We start from the raw sequence: 16,383 nt of genomic DNA, 5'->3' as shown, positions 1-16,383 counted from the left end.
AAAAAATAGTGTGTTTCTCTGAATTTCTTTTCCCTTCTTTGAGTTATACCCAAGGAAAATACCACGATGAAAATGTTGAGTGGCTCTCATATGCATTGTTACTGGTCTAATAAAGAGCCCATTTACTTTGTCTTCTACTTTTGAATGAAGTGTTGTAGATTCCAGTTTAGTCAATGGCACTCTTGCACTATTATTATTTTCATATTATTTGGCCGTGCAAGTGGAAGGCAATAATGACAATATTTGATGAAGTGATGGTAGCAAAGAGAAGCGGGTATGAACTCAACTTGTTTTTGTTTTTGTAAATATGTTTAGACTAGTATCCATGATTCAGCGTATTATGATCAAACATGTTTGCAATCACAATTAGAGATTATAGTTTTTCATGTCATGCTTAAGTAGCTAGGAGTGGATATTTATCTTGGATGTCAACATCCATTAAAATGGTTGTGATGTACTATGATGATATGGTATTCTCCTCTGAATGTTTGAGTGGTTTGACTTGGCACATGTTCACGCATGTAGTTGAATCAAAACCAACATAGCCTCCACGATATTTATGTTCATGGTGTTTATATCCTACTTATGCTAGTATGCAACGATGATTATTCATAAAGCATGTTCATGGCTGTCATCGTTCTCTAGCTGGTCGCTTCCCAACTTATTTGCTAGCCTTTGCCTATACTAAGCGGGAATACTACTTGTGCATCAAAATCCTTGAAACAAAGTTATTCCAGATGAGTCTATCATACCTACCTATATGCGGTATTACCATGATGTTTCAAGTAATTTTGCATGTGCCACCTCTAATATTTCAAATGAATTTATGTTCTGTGTGCCTGGACCGCTCATGGAACGACATAGGGCGCTCAGTATCTTCCATGCTAAGCGGGTTATTCTCATGATGAGTGTTTATTCACTCATCCTTGCACGAGACGGGCTCATAAAAAGGGACTCCCAATCCCGAATCATAAATTGTAAGTAACTAAACAAAACTCCCCCTGGATTGTTGTTGGTATGGACGGCACTAGTGGATTCGACTAGTTGTGGAGTGTGTTAGATTGGTGAAGGGGGATTAAACCTTTACTTTTACTGCTTGGTAACTGCCGTTAATTTGTTTAGCATGGAAGATATCGATAACTCTTGGTCGTAACATTGACAGGAAGGGTGCACCTCCCAAAATAATCCATCTCTTACTTTCACTATGAGCTTTGGCACCTCTCCAAATCCCTGCTTCCCTCTACGAAGGGACTTTCTGTTTACTTTCATGTTATTTTGTAGCAGCTATATGTACACTGTGATATATATAGAGGAGCGATAGCAGCAATATGTACACTACGCATCTGAATGATCCCACTTTACGCAATGAAGCATACGGAAGAAAAAACGTACACAAGATGAAAACTAAATGTTATGTACATGTCTAGAAAAGCTAAATGTTATGTACATGTCTAGAAAAGCTAAATTGTCCATATGTGATCAGTCACATACAAGCAGTGTTGTCTACCAATGCTTTTTTGCATTACTCAGCTAGTACAAAGTTTTTGTCTGGTGATCACTACAAGCAAACATATATGATCAAAACACTTCCACAACTAAGAAGAAATATGTCTATCAATGTCCACTCATTGATCTATCTATGAAAAGCAATATGTATGTCTTTCGCCGACCCTGGTTACTTTGACCTGACATCACCACCCCATGTGAGGAAAGGACAAAGGTACTAATCACGTCTCACTATTCATGACATCCTCGTGTTTCCTCTTCTAACCCTAGGTAACTTTCCCTTCTCGATTTCACTAACGAGACTGTGGATTCTCCTCCCCTTTGACTACCGCTCCGAAGACGGCGGCGGGGAGGAGAATCCTGATGCCTCTGATTCGGTTAGTAGTTTAGGTTAAGGTTTTTAGTCCTCACATGTTGATACGTCTCCAACATATCTACTTTTGCAAACACTTCTGCTCTTGTTTTGGACTCTAATTTGCATGATTTGAATCAAACTAATCCGGACTGACGTTGTTTTCAGTGGAGTTTCCATGGTGTTGTTTTTGTGCAAAAATAAAACTTCTCGGAATGGGACTAAATTTTTGGAGATTTTTTATAGAATATGTAAAAAATACTAGAACGAAGATCCCCCGGAGGGGGGCCACCACGTGCTGCCAAGGCAACAGGGTGCGCCTGCCTTGTTACCTTGGGAAGTCCATGTAGCTCCACCGACCCTAATTCCATGCCTATAAATTCTTATTCCCCAATAAAAAAAGAGGAGTGAAGATTTCATCGCGTTTTATGAGATGGAGCCGTCGCCACCTCCTGTTCTTCCTCGGGGGGGGGGGGTGATCTCAAGTCTCTTTGGGGCTCCGAAGAGGGGGGTTAGTTGTCATCGTCAACACCAATCTTTATCCATTAACAACTCCATGATGCTCACCACAGGAAGCGAGTAATTACTTTGTAGGCTTGTTGAACGGTGATGGGATTTAATGAGATTTATCATGTAATCGAGTTATTTTGATAGGGTTTGATCCCTAGTATCCACTATGTTCTAAGATTGATGTTGCTACGACTTTGCTATGCTTAATGCTTGTCACTAGGGCCCAAGTACCATGATTTCAGACCTAAACCTATTGTGTTCTCTCTGCCACGGGAGGGTAGGACAAAAGATGGCATACAAGTTCTTATCGCAAGAACGTATGACTATATACGTAATACATGCCTACATTACATTGATGAATTGGGGCTAGTTCTGTGTCGCCCTAGTGTGTAACTGTTACATGATGAATGTTATCCAATATACTTATCCGTCATCGATCCAAATGCCTACGCTTTTCATATATTGATTCTTGCTAAATTACTATTGATGCTACTCATGTTACAACCACTACAAAATTGTTGTTGTTACTGTTACCGTTATTACTACTATTTTGCCGTGCTACTAAACTTTTGTTGCACAAGGAAATCCCAGGTGTGGTTGAATTAACAACTCAACTCCTAAGACCGATAAACATTGTTTGGCTTTCCTTGTGTTGAATCAATAAATTAGGGTGTAATACTACCCATGAAGACTGTTATGATCCCCTGTATTTGTGGGTTATCACATGTGCAGCGCTCAGATGGATGGCAGTATTTCTTCTTTGAGTTTCAATCCTTATCGAGTTCGTCTGTTTGGATGTAGTCGACGGGGCTCTAGCGTGGATTCTTGCCACCTTGGGGCGGTGAGATCTATGCAAGGGTTCAACGAAAATGTTTGTGGCTCTAGTGCGTTGGTTCTTAGGGGCACATGCACGAAGACTTCCTGGTTGTCATTGCCAAGATCAAGCCGGCTCCAACAGGAGAACAACGACACCGACGCGTCGATGGCTCGTTCTGGCGGCAGTAGTGTAGTGGTAGTTTGGTGGTCTTGGAATCCCGATGTAATTTTTATTATGGTTGAGATCATTTATACTTCCGACGAACTTTTATAATAGATCCAAAAAAAGACAAAGCAACCATCCTGGTTTTCCATCGGAGGAGGGCGCACGCCTCTCCCAAGACTCCTAACAACCATGCACCAAAGAAGCACATGCACTGCGGAGCCACCTAGCCAACCGCCTCCTAAGGAGGAGTGTCCCGCCACTGCTGGTGTTGACAATAGGAGGTAGTGGTACGCGTTTTTCTTCTTACCACCGCCATAGCCAATGAAGAGCCTTCAAACTCGTGCCGGAGTTCTGACCACTGCCAGTGAGTCATCCATGTCTGGCCCATCCAGCCACCTACATGCTGAAAATCGCGAGGCGTGCGACGTGTCATAGCCAACATGCAACCTAGCACGTGCTCTATTCTTAAGTACTTCCTCTATGCCAAAATATGGTTCATCTTAGATTCGTCCCAAGTCAAACCTTGTAAAAATATGGCTCTATCCTTACCTTGTGTTGAAAACAAGTAGTGTTTTATTACCAATTTATCATCATGCATGCATGAGAATCATGGTCACATAAAAATGATGACACATCTATTTAAGCACCTTTATCATGAGAATTGCAAGTTATAACATGATACATGAACACCATGCATATATTTCAACTTCTCATTCAAAATCTTTCGGGATAGCTAGAATATAACTACTTCTGCAAGTCTGGTGATTAACAGAATATGTGTGTGCCTTTAGATTGAATACCCAAACAGATGCTAAGACTCTATATTGAGTAATGGAAAATAAACAATAGTTTCTTTAGGAACAAAAATAACAGGGCAACCAAAAGCTCATACGCCTGGATTATTGGTCTCAACATAATAATCATATAAATAAGTATTTGTTAGAGAAATAGAGTATCATCGATCACAGACCGACAATCATACACATCAACCAATCAAGGTGAAAAGGTTGCCATGGATTCCAGATCCTACAAAAACCCTCAAGCTATGTCCAAGCCAATTCACTCATGAGAAAGTGGATGCATGCTTGCACCAAGTAATGTACAGTAAATATCTTGTGATTACAGCTTGTAATAAGATGCAAGACAAAAGTCCATATGCGCAATATGGTAAAAATCCATGGTGCTTTGCTGCTACCTCATCCACCTATTCACATCTGTAACAAATGTAACAATGCAGTATGTTGGGGTAAAGTCCTGTAACTGCTGCGATATACCCTATCATACAATTTTTCTCAGGTGTTGCAACAATAAAACTCACAGTGGCAACATCCACCTCAATAACCCAAAAAAAAGCCAATTATTATGGACTAAAAAATTACAATACACCAGCTTGCTCTCCCTCCCTAATGTCCACTGAGAGCGCAGCCGGGCATCTGTGTATAGCTCCGCCGAAAAATGCTGGAAGGTCTGGTTCGGCCTTGTCGGATTCGGTGTTCAGCGGTTCAGCCCTATTGCTCAACAGTTTGGCCCTCCTGTGCTGGACTCTCCGACTTGCTCTGCTCGTCTTTTGCTGCGGAGTCGCTTTCATTGTCGGGGAAAACCTCTGGCTGCATCGATGGCGCGATCTTGTTAACTTGTAGCCACGTTGTTTCCCACAACGTGTTCTCCTCGCTGGCGCTTGTCTTTGACAGTACGCCATTTGCTTTCATCACCAGTAGTATGTTCTTCAGTAGCTCAGGGATTGCCTCATGTAGCTTCTCGGTCCTCCTCCCTCTTAGTTTCACTTTCATGAACTTCTCTATCATGTCGAGGACTTCCAACCACAGCTTGCTGAAACTGCTCTGTGCAGACAAGTCTTTAAGTGACTGCAGGAACACCTTGCATAACAGTTTCACGGCATGCAAGAGGGACACCTCCATATTTCTGAAATCCTTTGGTGAGTAACTCTGAGCAATCTCCAACAACTCGTCAAGCAACTGGAAGATAATATCAAAGGACATCAACCATGCAGAAGAGGAAACTGATATCCCATCAACTACCAAGCATCTGTGCAAACATAACAGCGCATGGTTCCTCACTTCCTCCCTCTGATCCGTGCACACCTTCCTCAATGCCTGCACTAGCCGCAGCCACATCTCAGCGATTCCTTCCAATATCCTGTCCGCCTCGCCACCAGCTTCCTTGACCTCACGCGACCAGCGTGTAAGGCAATTTACGGAGTCAGCCATTAGGTTCAAGGCATGGATAGATCTTTCTGCAGACCCAAGCCGAGATTCTGCAAACTGCCTTGAGGCCTCCACTGAAACGATGAAGTTGGCAGGTGAGAGGTGTGCTCCCTCAGACATGATGAAAACCAGAGCTTCAAAGCCGGCATCAGAAGCATCAGGATGGCGAGCGGTGACGCAAAGTAAGGAAATTATAGTCCGCCAGCCCATCTGAGATTTGATATGGGTTGCATTGGCCTTCACAAGTCGTGTGACCTCTAACGTGATGTTCTCACAGTAAGCATCAGCTACACGAGCATCAAGTTTCAAAATCAACTGCAATGACCTCAGTAAATCATCTACCAGATTCTCCTTATAAGGAAGCAACCTCTGGCAGATGTGCAGGAGCCCAAAAACAGCCTTCTCCACCAGATTGCAAGGCATCACTGTGGACTGAACGATATGGGTTATGTGCTCATAAACACCCTGCCACAAAAGCACAATCCTGTCTCTGTTGTTTAATGTGACCGTAATTAGGAGCTCTAAGCAGAACACTGACGTGCCTTCATCATCAAGCGAGCTGGTTATCCTCTGAGGTCGGCCTGCTGCCTGAATGAGGGCTCTTGCTAGATTTGAGAGTGAGTCAGCTTGTAAGAATTTACTCTCAGTGAAGATGGTACCTATTTGGCATTTCTTTACGGTCTCCAAAGCATTCCTCTGAGCTGCCAGTTGCTCCTCAGTTGGTTGGGACCTTGGTTCTTCAGTATCTAAGTACAGTAGTTGGCTAAACCTCCCCATCAGCCCATATGTTTTTTTAGGGGTGTTGATTGGTAAGGCTTGAGGTGCAACTGCATATGAACCAAGCTTGCTAGGCAATGAATCCGAAGACGACTCCTGATCATCACCTGTATCGCCAGTGAGTCGACCCGGAAGAAGGCCTATCTTGTGTAACCTCAAAATGCAATCTACTATATTCCTCCATCCGCTCCGTATATGATCACCATAACTAGTTGCAATTGTGAAGACCGCCTCTGTTGCCATTCTAGCCTTGGTATCCACCCCAAAAGCTATTACAGGGTCATCGGCATAAGAATTGTTCAACAAAGTAGTGAACTTACATAGAGCCACAACAAGATCATTCAATACATCATCAAGATGATAGAATGCGGCCAGCTTTGCTACAGATAGAAAACCATCAATGCATCCTGTAAGAATCTCCTCATGCTCAACATTATCAAAAACCACGGAGATAGCAGCAACTGATGGTCCAGCCATGATAGGGAACATGTCATTATCAAAAAAAGGGTAGGAGTCACAAGCAATGTACACTGATGTCCTCTTTGACTTCCACATCAGATCGACCCAGCGGCTATAAGACATCTCAGAGCATCCAGCTCCTTGCTCGGGAATGGTTTTGATCTCATTCCGACATATAGAATAAAACAGCTCCGACAAAAACTCCCTCGGAAGATCATTCCCACCATTGATACGGCGGTTGTTCCTGATAAAGTCCTCTTCAGTCATCTTCTTCTTAACCCTTACATTGTGTTGATCTGTGTTGAGCATAATTACCGAATACGACAGCACCAGAGCGGCATCCCTGTTAACAAACATGTGTGGTGACTGTTCATAATACCTCTCAGAGAAGGCCTCCAGAATCCGCTGTATCTTTTGTGACTCACCAGGCAGCCGGAAAGTTTCCAAGAAGAGCCTTAGAGCAGCGTCCAAGTTCATATCCTCAAAGTCAAAGGTTTTAGCAAATTCATGAAGCACCAAAATAGAGAACTCGTCATGATTCCCAAGGTATTCCCCAAGAAGGTTTTTGTCCAATCCAGGTGTGTACCGAAAGAACAGAGCAACACTTCGTGGATCAAGTTTTTCAGGCAATAGGTGGACACCTTGCAGGTACTCAAAGCCCTTCTTTTTATCCCTGTTGAAATGCTCAACACCAACCATTAGCTTTCTCTTGATGCTTTTTTGCTGGTGAACGAATCTAACCCACTGATCAGGATCATTACTGCTTTCGCACTTCAACTGCCAAAAAGGAAAATATTCACTTATTTCTGGCACTGTCTGCTCATGGTGCTGATGTGCATGATCACTCCTCTCTGCTATCGCCTGAATGACAGCAACCAAACCATCCAATGCAAGAACATTCAATGCAGACAATGGACTGTTTACAGGGAATGCACTTCTAGACAGAAGATTAGCTAGGTCTTCAAAAACATTCGAACACTGTAGATCACAGTCCATGTTTGCATACATCTCAGCCATAAACTCTTTCTGCCGACAGAAATCCACTAGAGCTTCCAGGGCGACTTCCTGCTGCTGATAACTAGCTCCATATCTACCCTGGGCTAATCTTAGGATCACACACGAGAAGAAAGCCTCGATCTGCAGCTTAAGTTCCTGACGTAAATGGTAGAAGAGAGTAAAAACAGTGCTGCACACTGTCGACAGAATCAAGGGGCTCATTGACAAGCCAAACTGCATTAGATTGTGGAACAGTTCATCCTGTACAAAAGCGAGCAACTTTGGGTGCCTGTGGATGGATGAAGCTGACAACTCAATGGCAGAATTTATCAACCCCAGAGCAAAGAGGGGCACGTCCTCATCATAATCAATACCATTCATCCTTTGGCTCACATCCATGTCTTCGGCTATGTTCAAGAGGGAGCACAAGAACTGCAGTATCTCCACTATGCAAGGAACCCCAAGCGGCTCCATCATGGCCTTGTCTTGCACTACACCAAATCCACCTCCGACCTCATCCCCGGAGCTATTCAAACAAACATAATCACTCTTCCCGTTCCCTAGCTCCTCAGCACCCAAATCTTGGTTCTTGCCAATCTGCAGAACAAACACAACGCCACATTAATACACCAAACTTGGTATTACCACCAGAATGCATTTTGTTCCAAACTAGCATGATACATAGTGTACAAGTACTCAAGGCAAGTAAAAATGGAGTCGGTTTCCATGTGCACAAGGTCAAATTGCTGGACTGGTGGCATTTGAAAAACTAAGGCTCGAATTAACCCTCCATAAAAATCACACACACACACATGAATAAGTTTAGTTACTTCAGTACACTAACCTAAAGGAGCGCTGCAAGTTAACTATCATAATATACTGCTGTAAGTAAAAGGAAAAGAGCAGCATTGTCTCCATGATCATGAGTGCAAGCAATATAAGAATGCAATTGGTGGGCTGGAAACCCTGAGAAGCAATCCCACCTGCTCGTTGACGACGGCGGCGGGTTCAATGTCAGCAAGGCGGACGAAGACACAGCGGATGACCTCCTGCATGGTCTGCCTGGAGACGCGCTGCAGGAGCTCCCCCTTGGTGCCGGCCTGCTGCACGACGCGGAAGCAGGTGCTGACGATGGCGCAGACGTGGCGGTTGGCGAGGGCGGGGGCGGCGCGGCCGCGCACGCAGGCGAGCAGCACCTGCAGGACCCGGGCGAGGACGACCTCCTCGGAGGCCGGGTCGGTGACCTCGAAGCGGCAGCCCGTGACGGCCTCGACGACGGCGCCCATGGCCTCGGCGGCGCCCCCGCCGGGCGCGACGAGGTCGAGGGAGAGGAGCTTGTGCAGGGAGGAGAGCGCGGCGCCCGTGATGGGCGCGCCGGTCTCCTCGGAGCGCACGACGTCGAGGAAGGGGCGGAGGCAGAGGAGCGGGTCGGCCTCGGGCCAGCCGCTCCCCCACGCGGCGGCGCGGCGGCGGAGCGACTTGAGCCCCGCGATGAGGGGGTGGTCGAGGTGCTCCTCCTCGGCGCCGCCGCCGTCGTCCCCGCCGTAGCGCACGCCCGCCCAGCGCACGTTGCGGCGCATGACGGCCAGCACCGTGGCCACCTCCGACGCCACCACGCACGCCATCGCCACCCCCGACGACGGCGACGGCGACGGCGACGGCGACGCTGCCCTGAGGCCGCCCATGGAGGCGGGGCGGCGGTCCGGTGCGAGCGGGCGGCTACGGGCGCATCCGGGAGCGGGGCTGGGATCTGATCTGCGCGAGGCGAGGCGAGGCGAGATCTGGCTGCTGGCGGGTTTGGTCTTCGGGTGTGGGGGCTGGATGGATCTGAGACACCACAGCTCAACTCCTTCCTACTACTACCAGGTTGGAAATGAGTTTGGTGGGTTTTTGCCTTGTTTGGTTTGAAATTTTCAACTTTATAAAAAATCCTCTGCTTCATGTTGGGGCTAGGCCAATTTCGTCGAATCAAAAAGGTCATCTGAATTGATATGTGTAACATTTACTTTAAGAAGAAGGCTTAGCACGACAAACAACATATTTGCCGAGATTGGCGGCATTGATTCCACGAGGCCTTTACTATTCTGTCATGTATCAAGGTACCTATGTCCCGATACCTTTACCATTCTGCCATGTATCAAGGTACCTATGTGATGTGTTGTGTTAGAATTTATCGTTTGTCGTCTGATTGGGTCTGAATCTTAATTTGACTTCATATTTAGTTTAACCATGTAGTGTGACATGAGAAGATGACGTGCACGCCCTTGATATATCGTTGTTTGGTGGAAGAATGTCTGATGCTATCAAGTCTTAAGTGATATGGTGATACGAGCTGCGAGGCCGTCGCATTCTTAGATCGAATGACATCTAGGAGTTGTTGGATTAACATGAAATTTTTTAACTCCTAGAAGGCTTTTTTGCAAAATATTGTAGTCTTTCAAAGTCGTCTGATCTGAGAATCCGACGATCAAGAAGCCTGCAACACGGTAACACCTGAGCGTCAATACCACGATATATTCTCCCGTTGTTTGGATATAATTATTAAAAGTCATTACATCAAACTTTTTCTACTACATATTGATAGACTAGGTCGCGACTTATTTGGATCCTAACAATTGGCTCTTGACATTATGGGTGCCCATTTTTATTTCATGCAAGCTGGGCAAATTTCAGGATTCTTATACTTATGTAGATTGAACTACAATGATGGGACAAAAATTCTTGCATGAACAAATGTTCAAGATTGATTGAAAAACAATTCTTGCTTGTCATCATGAATGACATGGACGGCATGCCCGTGGAATCGCACATATGCGTATTCTAAACTATATACGGTTTTATGGCTATTCGGATCATTGTTTTCTATTTTATTGTTTGAAAGAATCATGCAAAACAAATTTTAAGATATATTATACTCCCTCCATCCACAAATAAGTGTACATATAGATTTGTACTTAGTCAAACTTTTTAAAATTTGACCAATTTTATAGAAAATAGTAGCAACATATATGACATGAAAATGATATATTTAAAACTTCATGTAAAGACAAATCTATTGATACTAATTTGATGTCATAAATGCTAACACCTTTTTCAATAAAGTTAGTCAAAGTTCAACTAGTTGGACTGACAGAAAAGAAAAAGGTACATTTATTACCGGACGAAGGGAGTATAAATCTAAGAGAGTCATTCCCACCTATGTATTTATTTTAATATACAAGCATGTCACCTTCTCATACAATTAGAGCAACTATAGCAGATCCCGCATCCCGCAGGTCCACAAAACGCGTTTGCAGTTCGCGTAAAATCACTTTTGCGGGCCGGCGCGGGCTGGCACAGATGCAGACCACCCAAACGGATCCGTAAAAAATTATATTCGCGGAATATGTTTTTTTACGGGTCGGCTTCTACGGGTTCTGCTCGGGCTCTACCGCGACGACCCGCAAACAGAAAAACTACAAATCTCGCATTTGACATAGGATTTGGCAAACAAGTTCAAATTCAAACGACATAAACAGTTTGCGCGCAAATAAAAGCGAAGTTCATTACGCAAAAGAGGGCATGCAAAGGTTTGTGCCCATGTCTGGCATCATCTTGGGGGTCGATCTTCACTCCGCGCCATGGAGTCCATATTGAAGTTCATCGGCGCCACCGAATCCACCTCCGTCCTTGTTCCAACTCCCGCACCGAAATCATCCACATTGGCACCATATGGAAGAGAGAAAACATCACCGGAACTGGAACACGGACCGACCGAGGCGACCATTCTCCTCTTCAAGATCTCTCTCCTTGCCATATCGTGCCATGTTTTGGTGAGGTCGTCCATGTCATTGCGGTTCATTGACATGATCTTGTTCTCCTCGGCGAGCAACAATGACATTGATTTTTTTTCAGAGGCGCGTGTTTTTTCTCTCCTCAATGGCAGCTTTGCGGAGCCCCTCTTCCTTGAGCATTTGCCATTTTTCTTGCTTCTCTTTTGCCTTCTTCTCGGCCAACACTTTTTTGATCTCCAACGACTTCAACAACATCAACTCGTTTGATTGCACCATGGCATCAATCTTCTCCCTCAAGCTCGTTGCTTCTTGCTCTCTCTTCATCTTCTTTTTAGTCTTCTTGTCGCCATCGGGCTTGCAAATTTCTTGGGCCATCATCATCCTCATCTTCATCCGTGTTTATAAGTGAGCCTCTCTTTGATGGGGATTCTTTGTCGATCAACTTCCACTTCTCGCACTTTTGGAGCAACTCCCAACAATGCTCTAATTTGAAGAATCTGCCTTCCGAAGCTTCCATGTCCTTGTATCTATGTTGAGCAATGTTGTCCTACAAAATGTGAACAAAGTGATGCAATCATTTCTCATGATACATTATGATGATACACAATTTAAACAAAGGAAAAACAAACTCACATAGTCGGGCTCCACGGTGCCACTTGGAGGTGCATTGCGTACTTGCTCCAAGCAAGCTGCCCAACGGCTGCACATAGGCTTGATATTCTCCCAATGCCCTTGAAGCGACCGAAATGTGTGTGGAGTCCTATTGGGATACTTTTTCATAATGCGGAAGTATTGATCTTCGATCCTTTGCCAATATCTCTTGGCGGTTTGAGAAACACCCGAGCATGCATCAAGAGACACCGCACTCCATGCTTGGATCAAAGCTTGATCTTCCAAGATCATGTAGTTCTTTGATCTTTGCCTTTTCCCACTCTTTGCTTGCGATTGCTCAAACGCTTCCGCTTCGATATCCTCTAATTCGTCCGCACAACAATGATCATCCACGCCGCCGTCCGTTTCATTGTAGTCGAATGGTTCGAAAGGGGCTTGATCAATGTCAACCGCGTTCGTGTCCAACATGTTCACGAACTTGGTTGTTGCATTGTTCGAATCACCTCTATAGCGAACGATAACAAGTCACGAGCTATCGAGACTAATGGCGAAAAATGAAAGGGAATCGCCAAGACCGAAGAGGCATACCTTCCGGCAATTTCGTCGAACACCTCGCTCGCCGGGGGAGCGATATCGTTGAACGGCATCGTCGGAGCACCTCCTTGCGGGGGGTGGAATGAGACGTTGAAGAAGGTGGCTTCCTTGAAACTGGAACCTTCCTTCACTTTACACCCGCGGCCTTGCCGGCCTTCTCCGCCGCCGGCCGGGATCGCACTGCGGCGTTGGCGCCCGGAGTGCGGGCCGTCGCGGCGGGGGCAGCCGGATTCCCGCCCTGCACGACCACGTTGCCCTGTCGCTTGCGGGGAGTCGCGACGTGTGCTTGGGCGATGGCGGTGGGGGTGATACGTCCATTTTGCATCATGCTTTCATGTTCATATTTATCGCTTTATGGACTGTTATTATACTTTGTGGTACCATACTTATGCCTTTTCTCTCTTATTTTGCAAGGTTTATTTGAAGAGGGAGAATACCGACAGCTGGAATTCTGGACTGGAAAAGGAGCAAGTCTGAGTCCTCTATTCTGCGCAACTCCAAATGCCCTGAAAATCAACGTGGAATTTTTTGGGGATATATAAAAAATACTGGGCGAAAGAAGTGTCAGAGGGGAGCTGCCAGGGGCCCACAAGCCTGGTTGCCGCGACCTACCCCCCTGGCCGCGGCAACAGAGCTTGTGGGCACCCTGGTGGCCCACTGGCCCCCCTCTTTTGCTATATGAAGGATTTCGCCCGAGAAAAAATCAGGGTGGAGCTTTTTGTGGATTCTCCGCCGCCATGAGGCGAAACTTGAGCAGAACCAATCTAGAGCTCCGACAGGACGATCCTACCGGGGAAACTTCCCTCCCGGAGGGGGAAATTGTCGCCATCGTCATCACCAACACTCCTCTCGTCGGAGGGGAGTCATCTCCATCAACATCTTCATCAGCGCCATCTCCTCTCCAAACCCTAGTTCATCTCTTGTAACCAATCTCCGGCTCGCGACTCCGATTGGTACTTGTAAGGTTGCTAGTAGTGTTGATTACTCTTTGTAGTTGATGCTAGTTGGATTACTTGGTGGAAGAGTTTATGTTCAGATCCTTGATGCTACTCATTACACCTCTGATCATGATTATGATTATGTTTTGTGAGTAGTTACTTTTGTTCGTGTGGACATGGGATAAGTCATGCTGATAATAGTCTTGTGAATTTGGTATTCGTTCGGTATTTTGATATGATGTATGTTGTCTTTTCCTCTAGTGGTGTTATGTGAACGTCGACTACATAACACTTCACCATCTTTGGGCCTAGAGGAAGGCATTGGGGAGTACTAAGTAGATGATGGGTTGCTAGAGTGACAGAAGCTTAAACCCCAGTCTATGCGTTGCTTCGTAAGGGGCTGATTTGGATCCACTAGTTTAATGCTATGGTTAGACGTTGTCTTAATTCTTCTTTCGTAGTTGCGGATGCTTGCGAGGGGGGTTAATCATAAGTGGGATGCTTGTCCAAGTAAGGGCAGTACCCAAGCGCCGGTCCACCCACATATCAAAGTATCAAAGTAACAAACGTGAATCATATGAACATGATGAAACTAGCATGACAGAAATTCCCGTGTGTCCTCGGGAGCGTTTTTCCTCTTATAAGACTTTGTTCAGGCTTGCCCCTTGCTACAAAAGGGATTGTGCCACTTTGCTGCATCGTTGCTACTACTTGTTACTTGTTACTTTTCGCTTGCTACGTTTCACCTCACTATACCATCACTTGTTACCGCTACTTTCAGTGCTTGCAGTTATTACCTTGCTGAAAACCGTTTATCAGAGCCTTCTTCTCCTTGTTGGGTTCGACACTCTTACTTATCGAAAGGACTATGATTGATCCCCTATACTTGTGGGTCATCAAGACTCTTTTCTGGCGCCGTTGTCGGGGAGTGAAGCGCCTTTGGTAAGTGGAATTTGGTAAGGAAACATTTATATACTGTGCTGAAATTTATTGTCACTTGTCACTATGGAGATTGTTCCTTTGAGGAACTTGTTCGGGGTATCTTCACCACGAACGGAAGCACGAGGGGTTGCCCCTCAACCTGAGGTACCTACTGAAAATATCTTTTATGAAATTCCTTCGGGTATGCTTGAGAAACTGCTGGCTAATCGTTTTACAGGAGATGGATCATCACATCCAGACTTGCATCTGATCTGTGTAGATGAAGTTTGTGGTTTATTTAAGCTTGCAGGTTTGCCCGAGGATGTGGTAAATAAGAAAGTCTTTCCTTTATCTTTGAAGGATAATGCGTTGACATGGTATAGGCTATGTGATGATACTGGATCATGGGACTACAATCGGTTGAAATTGGAATTTCATCAAAAGTTTTATCCTATGCATTTAGTACATCGTGATCGGAATTATATTTATAACTTTTGGCCTCGCGACAGGGAAAGCATAGCTCAATCTTGGGGTTGGCTTAAATCAATGCTATATTCATGCCCCAATCATGAGCTCTCGAGAGAAATTATCACTCAAAAATTTTATGCTCGGCTTTCTCATGAAGATCGTACCATGCTTGACACTTCTTGTATCGGTTCTTTTATGAAGAAGGATATTGACCACAAGTGGAATTTATTGGAAAGAATCAAACGTAACTCTGAAGATTGGGATCTTGAAGAAGGTAAGGAGTCAGGTATAAATTTCTAGTTTGATTGCGTTAAATCTTTTGTTGAAACAAACACTTCTAGAGATTTTAGCGCTAAGTATGGACTTGACTCTGAGATAGTAGCTTCTCTATGTGAATCTTTTGCTGCTCATGTTGATCTTCCCAAAGAGAAGTGGTTTAAGTATCATCCTCCTGTAGAAGTCAACATAGTTAAACCCAATCTAGTTGGAGAGAAAGTCATTGCCTTTAGTGATCCTATTTTTCCTTGTGCCTACGCTCAGAAACCACCTTACCGTGCTAGAAAAAAGGATTATTCTAAAGCTCCAACTGTGATACGTAGGGGTTACATTAGACCACTTGCACCCCCTGAGGAAATTAGAGTTGAACCTAGTGTTGCTATTATCAAAGATCTCTGAGTCGAAGACATAGACGGGCATGTTATCAAATTTTGTGAGGACTCCGCTAGAATTGCTAAACCTCACGCGAAAGACAAATACGGACCTGTAGTTGGCCTGCCCGTTGTTTCTGTCAAGATAGGAGATCACTGTTATCATGGTTTATGTGATATGGGTGCTAGTGTTAGTGCAATACCCCGGTCCCTATATGATGAAATCAAAGATGAGATTGCACCTGCTGAGTTAGAACCCATTGATGTCACTATTACACTAGCTAATAGAGACACTATCTGCCATGTGGGAATCGTGAGAGACGTAGAAGTCCTGTGTGGTAAGATGAAGTATCCTACTGATTTCCTCGTCCTTGCTACTGCACAAGATAGCTTTTGTCCCATCATATTTGGTAGACCCTTTCTCAACACTGTCAATGCTCATATTGATTGTGTTAAACAGGCTATCACTGTTAGTTTCGAGGGTGTGTCTCATGAATTTAACTTCTCCAAGTTTGGAAGACAACCTCATGAAAAAGAGTCGTTTGGTAGGGATGAAATCATTGCTCTTGCCTCTATTGCCGTACCTCCTACAGATCCTTTAGAGCAATATCTGCTTGAGCATG

The 16,383-nt window shown here is 44.9% G+C and overlaps 1 protein-coding gene across 1 annotated transcript; it reads right to left on the bottom strand.

Annotated features, from left to right (window-relative positions):
- Positions 1-4,450: 4,450 nt before the first annotated feature.
- Positions 4,451-9,456, bottom strand: LOC123451977 (ARF guanine-nucleotide exchange factor GNOM-like). Its single transcript, XM_045128547.1, has 2 exons — positions 8,791-9,456; positions 4,451-8,404 (listed from the first exon to the last, which is right to left on the bottom strand). Exons 1-2 carry the CDS (start codon positions 9,430-9,432, stop codon positions 4,859-4,861), a joined length of 4,188 nt encoding a protein of 1,395 aa, XP_044984482.1. The 5' UTR covers positions 9,433-9,456; the 3' UTR covers positions 4,451-4,858.
- Between the last annotated feature and the right edge of the window lie 6,927 nt (positions 9,457-16,383).

The sequence above is a fragment of the Hordeum vulgare genome, chromosome 5H, assembly GCF_904849725.1.
Source record: "Hordeum vulgare subsp. vulgare chromosome 5H, MorexV3_pseudomolecules_assembly, whole genome shotgun sequence".
Taxonomy (NCBI): Eukaryota; Viridiplantae; Streptophyta; class Magnoliopsida; order Poales; family Poaceae; genus Hordeum; species Hordeum vulgare.
Note: the sequence above shows the minus strand (reverse complement) of the source record. Positions and strands in the feature narration are given on the sequence as shown.